We start from the raw sequence: 11,903 nt of genomic DNA on the forward strand, positions 1-11,903 counted from the left end.
TCAGCTGCAGATTCTTCAGCGATTGGAACAATTCCTAAAGAAGCCTCAGATTCAGCGACTGATATAGGTTCAGATGCTGAAGGCATTTCATTCACTGATTGATCAGTGTTTAAAGTAGAAGGTGGAACACAACTAATGGGCACAGTAGCGATCTCTGCAGAAGACACGTTGGTGTGACTAGCTGCAACTGGAATGATTAATGGATCATCTTCAGCTTCTGGGGCTTTAGTGCTGAGAGGAACGCTGAAAGAAGCTTCAGGTTGTCCATAATGAGATAGCATCCAGTTTTCTAATTCTTCGTCATCATTTATGATGGGTTTAGAATTAGTTGATTGAGATTCATCAAATGTGACATGAATAGTTTCTTCTATCGTATGTCGGTGTTTGTTGAATACTATGAAGACTTTGGATACTGAAGAATATCCAAGAAAGATTTCTTCATCGGCTTTGGGATCAAACTTTCCTAGTTGATCATAATTGTTGAGAATATAACATGTGCAACCAAAGATATGTAGAAAGCTGATAGAGGGCTTTCTGCCATGGAAAAGTTCGTAAGCTGTCTTCTTGAACCTTTTAACGATTAGCTACCGATTTTGAGTGAAACAAGCGGTGTTGACAACTTCAGCTCAGAAATTAGTAGGGAGATAGGATTCACTGAGCATTGATCGAGCAGCCTCAATAATTGTTCGATTTCCTCTTTCAACGACCCTATAATACTGAGGTGTTCTCATCGAAGAAAAGTTGTGAGAAATTTCCTTGTCCTCAAATAAGTTATCCATAGTACTGTTTTTGAATTCAGTACCATGGTCACTTCTAATAGATCATACTTTAATATTGTTAAGTACTTCTGTCTTCTTGATGAACGATATGATGTCTTCAGGGGCTTCACTTTTGGATCTGAGAAAGAAGACCCAAGTGTACCTGGAGTACTCATCCACAATGACAAGTGTATACTTCTTTCCAGCGATAGATTGCACATTCACTGGACCAAAGAGAACCATGTGCAGTAGCTGAATAGGCTAGCTCTTATATGTTTTCCTTTCTCATACGCTGAGCAAGGAGATTCCTTTGCAAAGGAGTGTTGAGGAAGACCAGTGACAAGATCATTTCTAGAAAACTCGCTGAGTGTCTTGAAGTTAAGGTGAGAAAGTCGTTTATGCCACAGCCAATTGATATCTGACGAAGCTTTAGACAGGAAACAACTATTCGCAGTGAAAGAAGAATCGACGTTGATGATGTAGACATTCTCTAGACGAGAACCGGTTAAGGCAACCTTATCATCCTTGTCATGGACATAACATGAATTCTTGGAGAACTTCACTGTGTAGTCTTTGTCACACAGCTGACCGATGCTGAGGAGGTTGTGCTTTAGTCCTTCAACGTATGCAAAATGCCTGAATATGGTTGCATCGTTGGTTAATATACCACTATGGTATATCCTTTTCCATTACCTCCAAAGGTCACGGAAGGGCCTCTTTCTTCCTTGTAGTCGATGAACAGGGATTTCTCTCCAGTCATGTGCTTTGAGCATCCACTATCGAGATACCATATGCCTTTGACTTCCTGCACAAGGGAATACTTTAAAAATGCTTTTGGTACCCATTCTATTTGGGTCCAGCAATGTTAGAGACTTCATCTACTGAAACTGAAAAACAAGCGTCAGCAGACGGCTTCACTGAACTTGGAGAAGTTTTAGTGGAAATAGGAACAACCTCTCACGCTAGAGAGATAGAGTCAATGGATGTCTTTACTAAGCCTGACGAAGAGGCTTTAGTGGTAGAAGGAATCACAACAACTGATATTGAGGACTTAATGTCAATGATTATCTTCACTGAGCCTGAAGAGGAGGCTCCAGTGGTATTCTTCACCTTGGTTGCTTTAACAGCCTTAGTGGTTGATTTTGCTTTGGTTGATTTCTCAGCCTTAGCTACTTTCTTGCCCTTGGTTGGTGGACCAGCCTTGGTGGTAGAAGGACACTTACTAGCAATGTGTGTAGTTTCACCACAGTGTTTACACTTCCTATAGCTGAAGGTAGCTTTAGGGCCAATTTTGAAGAGGGACAAGCTCCAATGATTCCCTTCTCATCAGTTCTAGGAGGAACTTTTAAGGATTTGGAGTCCTTAGGGGAAGCATTAACCTTGAGCTGGGACTTAGAAATCTGATTAGATTCAGATTTCTTGGTCCTTGAAGAAGAAGAAGGTTTACAAGCTGAAGGAATAGATTTAGATCTATTTGACTTGTTAGCCTTTTTAGGAAGAAGTTCTGTGACAATGGATTTACTTTTGTCTTTGCAACCTGAACTCGAAAGAGTTCCATCAAGATGACTCTCAGCTAAAGAAGACTGAGAGGAAGAAGTGTTAGGAATAGAAGAGACAAAGGTGCCAAACTTAAGCATGGACCTGTCAGCGACAGTGTCTTCCTGATTATAGGTAAAACCTAGACCAGTCTTTATCTTGGCAGAGATCTTAGCATTAATGATCTCTGAGGCTTTGACAGAGGCTATGCACCATCCTTCAATGGTAGCCTTCTCAACCTTGAGTTCAACAATTGCTTGCTGATGCTCAACGATAGCCTGTTCGCATTCGATAGTGATAGTTTGGTTCACAATGACCTGATCATTAAGATCTTCTTCGATCTTAGTCAACTCTTTGATCTTTGAATGACAAATCTTCAACTGTTCTTGAAGATCAAGATTAAGCATTTCTGCTTTAGACTTGCCATTCAGGGCATTGTAAAGGTCCATCGTCAGCGTATCTAACGCTGATAGGCTAGAAGAGGAAGAAGAAGAAGGTTCATTCAGGAGACATACCTGAGCAGGTGAAGATGATGAGGGATCATGAGAAGTTGATGTCTCTGAAACTTCTTCTTTGACATCCTTGGCCATCAAGCAGAGGTAGGTCGTATCTTCCTCATCAGATGATGATTTATCAGACGAATCAGCCCATTCATGCTTTTCAGCAACAAGACCTTTGGCCTTTTGCTGGGAACTCTTCATCTTCTTGTACTTCTCCTTCAGCTTCAGGTATTTGTCATCTTTATATCTGAAGAAGGATGGGGTTTTAAAAGATGGCGTTACAACCTTCTTAGACCTGCATTCACCAGCAAAGTGACCCTTGTGGTGACAATTGTAGTAGATCGCTGAAGCCTTGTCTATATTATCAGACTTTGGCTTTTCCTTGATGGTCAGCGAAGGAGATCTGCGAAAGTTTCTTTTCCTGGCGAATCTTCTAAAAGATTTAGTCAATAGCACCAGTGATTCATCAAAGTCTGCAAGATCAGACTCTAATAGATCCTCAGAGTTAGTAGAATCTAACTCAGTGATAGTGACAGGAGGAAGAACTGAAGAAAAAGAAAATGGGAGTTCAGCTGAAGCATCTTCAAAGATTAGAGCTAAAGGAGAGCCCTTCATTTCTCTAGAATCCTTTATTAGATTCCTTTTCAACTATCAAGACTGCTCATGATTGAGTAGTATCCCATAAAGAGTGCTAAGAGAGAGAGAGAGAGAGAGGACATGTCATTGGACATCTTGAGACACATGGCATAATTATCCCAAGATTCAGGTAAACATTCCAGAAACTTCGTTAAAGTTTTAGAATTGGAATATTCTCTATCGAAAGTCCTTAAATCAATAAGAAGACAATTAAAATGTTGGTGTACTTCAGACAATGTCTCGGTGTTTACATAGAGAAAGCTTTCGTATTGTCTTACTAAGTTAATCTTCCTCGATTCTTGAACCTGAGAGGTTCCTTCATATTGAACACATAAAGTGTCCCACATGGATATTGAGGTTCTCATCTTCATTACAAAGTGATAAACCTCATCAGGAAGAGACATAGCTATTATAGACCTAGCATGAGTGTCTATAGCTATCTTCTTCTTGTCTTCATCACTCCATTGATGAGGGAGTTTTGGAATCTGTCGTTCAGGAATTGTGGCAGCCGTAGCTGTTTCAGGAACATCTGGAGAAATAGCGTATGGAACATATGGTCCATTTTCTATATAGTGTGGAATTTCAGGATCCACACCTTCCAGAAATAGGGACATCTGATTCTTCCAAAGACTAAAGCTGTCTCGGATAAACCGGGGAGGTTTGGCAAGAGAGCCATTATCATGAAAGTGTGTGTTTATGTTTTGTAAAGCCATTTGAAAGCAGTAAAATTATCTAGAGAAGGAGATAATATAATGCAGAAAAACAACTAAACAATAAGAAAAGAAAAAACTGCTCTAATACCACTTGTTGGTCCCGTAAGGGTCTACAAGATATATAGATACAGTTTATAGAAGGGGGGAGATGAATACAAACACAATAAACTTTTCAAATTTAAAATATATATTGATGAAGAAGGATCAATACAGATTTTACAAGATTGTATGCAGAAAAGATAAGGTAGATAACCTATCTAAACAATCTTAGTTACACACAAATGTTCTTAGCAAAGAGAAAAGATTTGATGTTTAAGACTAAGAAGAAAGTGAGTTCTTTCTGGGGTAAGAACTATTTAGAATAGTAGAAAAGGAATTCTAACTTTCTTTTGAAGATAAGCGTATTGTGTTCTTAGATGTGTGTGTTCATTTACGTATGCACATAAGGATTAAGGTTCAAGAGTATCTCTGGATGGGGACAGAACACATCTATTTATACCCATTGCATTAACTGCACATTTAATGCAATGCAGTAGAGTTTGAACACGCATCAAGACTTTAGAGAAAGACTTGTTCTTTGCTACAGTGAATAGTACAAAAGCCTATTCATGAGCAGGCATCCCTTCATGGAGTTGGTGGGTAGTAGAGTCAACTAATCGGCTCTGTACGATACTATACTCTATAAAGGGTATGGGTTTTTCCTTTGTGTGTGGAAGGACAAGGCAAAAGCAATCTTGCTCATCAAGTTTCTTTTGATCGCTGAATGCTGGAATAACCCTGAAAATCTCTTCAGCATTCGCTGAGGCTTGGGCAGTCTTCATACATATGTAGACCAAGTTGTAATCACTGAATGCCTCTTCAGATCACGAACTCGCCAGTCTCTAATCTTCAGTTTCAATCTTCGACTTTCACTGAAGGTTATTTGGTGTGAGTTTTGTTTTCTTGAAGTATCGCTATCGCTGATGGATTTACATTACATGTTCTCAGCAATCACTGAACAAACTCAGTGAAGATCGCAGGAACTGAAAAACAAAAACAACAATACTTTGTATAAGGTAAAAGAGATTATCATCAAATCACTAAGAGAGGGGATCAACATTTATAACTTGCAATTTTATTATACTGAAGTTATAATTGTTTTAAAGTGGTTGAATATTCAAATGTGAATTTTAAACAGGTTTTGGTGATCTCATTAGACCTCCTAGTCTAATCCTCGTTTTGTGTTTTAAAATATGCATTGTAGGTTCAACGGGGTCAATGGACAATAAGGGGAAGGGGAAAATGTAATTTTTTTCCTAATATGCTTATTTGTTGTTTTGAAGATCAACCTGTTGATTGATGTATTTTGAAGATACATGTTGTTATACATGTGATTGTACAAGAATATTCTTTTGGAATTTTTGGGTTGTTAATTATGTATATAAGTTTCTTGTACTAGTGGGACCTTTGCGGTGTAAATTGTGTTTCTCTTATATAAAGTACATGTTATATGCAAATGTGGAAGTTTGGGGTGTTACATTCTACACAACAAATCAGTGCATCATCAAAATCTATTGCACATTCATCCCATTCTTGCCTTTATCTATTGAAGGTTTTTGGGCATTGATTTTTGAAGTGTCCATCTCTTTGCAATTCCAACAGGTAATGTCTTTCATGTTCTTGGATTGAGATATTTTCCTTGATTTCAACTTTCCTCTACCGTTATCCCCTATATTGGATTTTCTAACTTTGTCCTCTATACTCAACATACTTCTAGAATAATCTCCAACATTCTTGCTACAGATGTCCTCACCTACGATCAAATCGCAAATGCCTTCAATGGTTAGCTTAGTAGTTCTTGATGAACTGTTAACTGTTGTAACCATTCCAGACCAACTATCGGGTAATGAAGATAATAGTAATAATGCCTGCACTTCATTATCAAATGTAACATCAACAGATGCTAACATGGATAGTATAGAATTGAACTCGTTTACGTGATCTGTCACTAACGTTCCTTCATTCATCTTTGTATTCATCAACTGTCTGATGAAGAACACCTTAATCATTGTTGAGGGTTTCTCCTACATGTTGGATAACGCCTTGATCAGTACAAACGTTGTTTTCTCATTGACAATGTTATACCCAACATTCTGCACCAATGGTAACCTGACCACACCAAGAGCTTCTTGATCCAAAAAGTTCCAACCCTTCTAATTCATCGCTTCAGGTTTCTTGTCAGACAAGTGTTCATGTAATTTCTTTTAATAGAGATAATCTTAGATCTGCATCTTCCAAAAGCCAAGATCGTGACCTTCAAACTTCTCGATCTTAACCTTCCCATCTTCGGCCAAGGCTTAAATTTTTTTTTCCTTCTTTTGACGAAGACCGTACAACCTCTAGAACTCTAATAGACAAGGTAAAAATGAAGGTACAAATGTTGTGGATCTACTATCCAAAAAACAATATGATATAACCATTCAATCAATGGGAATATGCAAAACAATGTGGTTGCGCATTGCCTAAATGTGCTGTCGAATTCCTTTTGTTCGACAAAGACTGTACTAATTCCGGACCTATAAACGATGATCCAACCAGTGAAAACTTATATCCAAATGTTATGGACCAACTGTCCAAACATCAAGACGATCCGACTGTTCTATCTCTAGGAATAGGCAAAACAATGCGGTTGCGTGTTTCCCGAACGTGTTGCCAAATTATCTTTTCTTTTCTCCTTTGTTTTGATACCAGTTGTTGGGTTAAGAAAACAAGAACACAAATCGTGCTAGTCCACGGTGAAATAGAGAGATTCTTATTATGCTTACTGCCGTTACACATGCTTTCTGTTTCTTGCTTACTGTATGAAGGTTGCAAAGGGATCTATTAATAGAGTGAAATTAGGTTAAACTTTTATGTGGGTTGGACCAAAATTCTGGAACATTTTCTTATCTAATATTTAGAACAACTGCCAAATTTATCAAACTTCACAACTCAACAGTCATTTGTCTTGGTTCTTACTGTTATAAATAGATTGTTCGTAATAGTATTTTAGAAGACTTTATTTCAACTTTATAATTTCTTAATTTGAATGAATTTTATACATTCTCTCTTTTTGATCTTGAAGTGCGATAACTAAAACACAATCACAATTTAAATTTTAGTAATCATATATTGATTCAATACATCACATCATTAGTTGTGGTCGACATCTAATAATAACCACCTAATCAATTTTATATAAATAGATTTGGTCACCGCAAAGGTATTTTTTTAAGACTTTTGCACCAAAAAAAGTTAATTAATTTGAGCTAACAATATGACTTAATACAAAAGTATAACTTATCCTTTCATATTTACACTTTCTTCTATTTTTTTTCATTAACATGATACCGCATTTTAAGATTTAAGAAATATTCATATCTCAACTTACTATAAAAGAAAAACCTCCTCCTTTCATATACACACTTCCTTCTTCTCACTAATATGGGATAAGAAAACTTAACTTAATTTCAATATTTGATGAATAATCAAATCTCATAATGTCATGTCATTATATTTGGTTGTACTACATATTCAGACTTTTACAATAAGATGAACGGTGAAAACTAAAAAAACTCATAAGTCTAGATAGTTGGCCAAAATTAATCAACCACATAGAGGGTGGGTCAAAATAAGCTAACCTCTTAAGTTTTAATAAAGCTTTTTACTCCTCTTAATAAATATTCACAACATTCTTTTATTCCATCATCTTCTCCACAATGTGGGATAAGAAAAACACACCACATTACTCAAATCTCATTAAGCCATCTTATTAACCTTTAGTTGTTCCTTTAATATATATGCAGGGTTAGGTTCCGGTGAGAAGGGAACTTATGATGAGCGTAGGAAGAGATCTCTACCCTTGGATCAATCATAATTGAATGTCAACACTAATAAGGTGCACCGAGTTACACCAGATCAATTCCCTTTTAAATGTGCAATTCATGAGTGTGTATAAGATTAAAAGTGATCAAAGGTTCAAATATCTTATTACGCTTCTCACTATAACTTCACTTCTCACACGATCTTTCGTCAACGTGTATATATATATATATATCATGATCCTCCCTATATATATTGATTGATATTGATTTCTTTTTTTTTTACTAGATATTAACTACTTTCTATCACTATTATTATTTATTAATCAACTTTTTTCTTCTAAATAGTAACTATCTTTGTGTATTATATTGAGTTATTAACTTTAACTTTTTAACTATTAATTTTATTACTTTATAACATTAATATTAAAATAATATTTTATTTTTTTGATTATAAAAAAAATCATAATTTTCTAAATTTCAAAAAGTAGTTGTATCGGTCCCTCTAATTAGTTCGTTAGCTGGTTCTCGTAACTAGTCTACTAAGTCTCGATGCACTACTAGCACCAGTCTTCATTTTGTCTCAAGAGAATGATTGATAGACCAAAATATTTTCATAATCAGTTGGATTTGATTGTTTTATAATGATTTTCTATAATCGATCATTTGACAATTCCAACAACCAGTTACAGATCTAAATTCTATGCATTGTTGGAAACTTGAAATTGTGAATGATGTATACGACCCAAATAATCAAGTAGCATACCCAGCAAGTCCAAATGACGGCCCATCCTAATGAATAATATCAAATGGATAGAATTTTTAAATCAAGTGATAATAGTGTAAATTACATATTTGGTCCCTGTGGTTATATGACAACTTTGGATTGGGTCCTCCAATTGAATTAATTACAGTCATGATTATCATGGTTTCACTTTTGTTTCAGATTGAGTCCCTCCACCTTACTCCATTTAAATAAGTATCGATAAATCCCCCAGGTGCCCTATATGAAAGGCTTTTATGTCATTTTAAAAAATCTTTTTTCAAATAATTTTGAATCAAATTCTTGATATACCCTTCATGTTTCAACTAGACATGAAAACTTATCTTATCCTACAACAATCTTCGTAATCAATCCTTCAATGCAAGTGTTCATCTAAACCCTAAGAAAATGGTGCACACATCATGACTTCTTGAAGCAACTTAATGGAGCAACATATATTTGAAATTTATGGTATGTTCATCTAAACACACGATTTTAAACAGCTAAAACTCATGATTTTTCTCATTGGTTTTATTTGAATGTTAGGTTTTCACTTAAAAAAACTTGCATTTGGTTGTGTTCATTGTTTTGTTTGAATGACATGTTTCACTTGACATATCAACATGTTCTTTCATTTGGTTTGGTCACTAATTTTATTAACAGGTTTTGCATTGGCTTTTGTTGTAGATGATTATTCGACGTTCAGTACATTGAAGATTTATCATGGAGGTGTTTTCATAATTTGTCCTAGTAGGGAGTACATAAATGGTAAATATCACTTTGTTGATTTAGTTGACAGTGAGGAGTATTTGATACAGAAGTTCAGAGTTTTGATGAAAGAAATAGGTATTAGAAATGATGCATCTACCGTTTATCATTTCAAAATTCCAAGAAAAGACTTAAATTTTGTCTTAGAAGCTTTAGGCAATAATCTTGATGTATTGAATCTTTTAAAATATGCTCCCCAGTGCAAAATAATAGAGGTTTACACTGAAGTGATTAAAGAATTACCCATTGAATTGAGTCCGGAGTTAAATCAGAGGGTACTCCTTGAATGGGTTGATAAAAATCAAGAGGTTGATTGTTTTGATCTATTTGATGACTTCAATCCATTTGATGAAACAATGGAATATCAAAACAATGAGGTAAATGAAGAGAGTGATAGTGATGGGTTTGTACATGATGACCGAAATGTATTGGATGATGGTGTAATTAACAATGAGGTAAATGTTGATCATGAGTTGGAGTTGGAAGATTTTGAAAGTAACACTAATCAATCTAATTTGGAGGTGAAAAGGTTTACTTATTTGAAGAAGCTAAACAAGAAAAAGGGGTCTAACATAGGATTTGATAAGAGTGTCAACTTTTATCCTAGCCAAGTAATTGGTAGTAAAGAAGGAATAAAAAAGATGGTTGACCAACATGCGATTGAGACTAGGAGGGAAATTGTGGTGGTGAAGAACAATCTTCATAGGATGAGAGCTGTATGTTGAGGTAGCATTCCAAAATTAAAAGAAGAAGTGGGTGGGTCAAGTAAGGGTAAAGAGGTCAAGGCAAGTGGGCCAAGTTGCCCATGGGTTTTGCACATATCCTTAGGTAAGCATGATGATACGTGGATGGTAAAACATATGTACAAACCCACAAATGTCTTCAATCAAGAGAAGTTGCAGCATACACAACATTTTTTTATCCCAACAGATTTCAAAGTCACTAATTGCAAACCAAGATATTCCTGCGAAGACTTTGTAAGTCAACTTGGAACAAAGTTATGCAATTAAAGTTTCGAAGATGAAGTCTTTTAGGGGAAAATAATTGGCACTCAAGAAGCTTATGGGAGACTACGTAGAGCATTACAACGTGTTGAGGGACTACATATTAGAGCTGTTGTTGGTCCCAAATGAATCTACAAGAATTTTGAAGGTAACAGTTTGTAGAAGGGGGGTTGAATACTAACACACAAATTTTTACTTTTTAAATTTATTTACTGATAAAAGAAGATCAATACAAAATTTACAGATTGTTGCAGAAACAGATAAGGTAAATACCTAATCTAATAAGTCTAAGAAATACACAGTTAAGCACAGAGAAGATTAAGAATAAGAAAGAAGATAGTAGGAAGAAGAAGGGGTGGTTGAGAAAAGGAGTCTTCTTAGCTATTTATACCCATTGCATTAAATGCAAGTCAGAGGGTACAAGCCACATGGAAAACTTCTAGTGGAGAGCATGTCCTTGTATGAACAATTGACTTTTACAAAGATGGTAAGCACATTTTGAGACCATAAAGTAACTCCATACATGTAACTTTCTATGAGAGGTATGGGGTTGTCCTTTTGTGCATAAGAGATAAGACAAAAACTAATCTTGTAGAATAAGATTCATTTGATCATTGACACAAATTTTTGTTCGTTGAGTCTTTGTCATATTTCACACTTTGATTTAGACATTCTGTTATCACCGAATCCACTTCAGATCACGAACTGATATATCTCTTTCTTCAGCTACTTCTTTGACATTAGTGAAGGTTCTTTTGGTGTGAGTTTTGTCTTTGGAGAATACTTGTCTTTGGAGTTTTGTCTTTGGAGAATACTCATAGATGATTGCTGAAACTAAACAAAATTTACAAGTATTTTTTTTTCACTAAGTATGTAAAGTCGTCATCAAATCACTGAGAGAGTTTAGTTCAACAATCTCCCTCTATTTGATGATGACAAAACAACAAAAAGAAAATTGTTATCTATTGTAGTGAAGGAATGGAACTTGTAAGATACATGTCCCATTTACTATTTCGTGGGATCTTTTTCTGTGTCAGGGAGTATTATGTTGAAATTCATTTATTTGTAAAAGATTACAAGTGAGGAAATGAAATTACATAACTAAGTAAAGTAACACTGAAAGCATCTTAGCTGATAAATAATTAAGAGATATATTAGTGAACGAAAAAGAAAAGATAGGACTCATAAGTACTTGTCCTAGTTAATATTTTCAGGAATATTTTTTAGTAAACCAAAGGATAAATCTTGAAATTTCATTAAGTGAGAATGAAACATTGCAAGTGGCATTACAATTGATCCAAGAACAAGATAAGAACTCTATACACTAAGAAAAGTGGAAAAGTAGAAGAAGTTACAAGATTGAAAGCTTCAGTCAACATCTTTGAG

At 35.4% G+C, this 11,903-nt stretch overlaps 1 protein-coding gene across 1 annotated transcript; it reads left to right on the plus strand.

Annotated features, from left to right (window-relative positions):
* Window positions 1-9,042: 9,042 nt before the first annotated feature.
* Window positions 9,043-10,238, plus strand: LOC112499985. Its single transcript, XM_025103244.1, has 2 exons — window positions 9,043-9,216; window positions 9,433-10,238. Exons 1-2 carry the CDS (start codon window positions 9,189-9,191, stop codon window positions 10,236-10,238), a joined length of 834 nt encoding a protein of 277 aa, XP_024959012.1. The 5' UTR covers window positions 9,043-9,188.
* Window positions 10,239-11,903: the final 1,665 nt, after the last annotated feature.

The sequence above is a fragment of the Cynara cardunculus genome (assembly GCF_001531365.2).
Source record: "Cynara cardunculus var. scolymus isolate 2C chromosome LG 17, CcrdV1, whole genome shotgun sequence".
Lineage (NCBI taxonomy): Eukaryota > Viridiplantae > Streptophyta > Magnoliopsida > Asterales > Asteraceae > Cynara > Cynara cardunculus.

Bases quoted from the DNA above. Each gene is read 5' to 3' on its own strand.
- LOC112499985 (XM_025103244.1), top strand. From the start codon at position 9,189: ATGGAGCAACATATATTTGAAATTTATG. The intron at 9,217-9,432 runs GTATGTTCATCT...CTTTTGTTGTAG, and splicing joins ACATATATTTGAAATTTATG to ATGATTATTCGACGTTCAGT.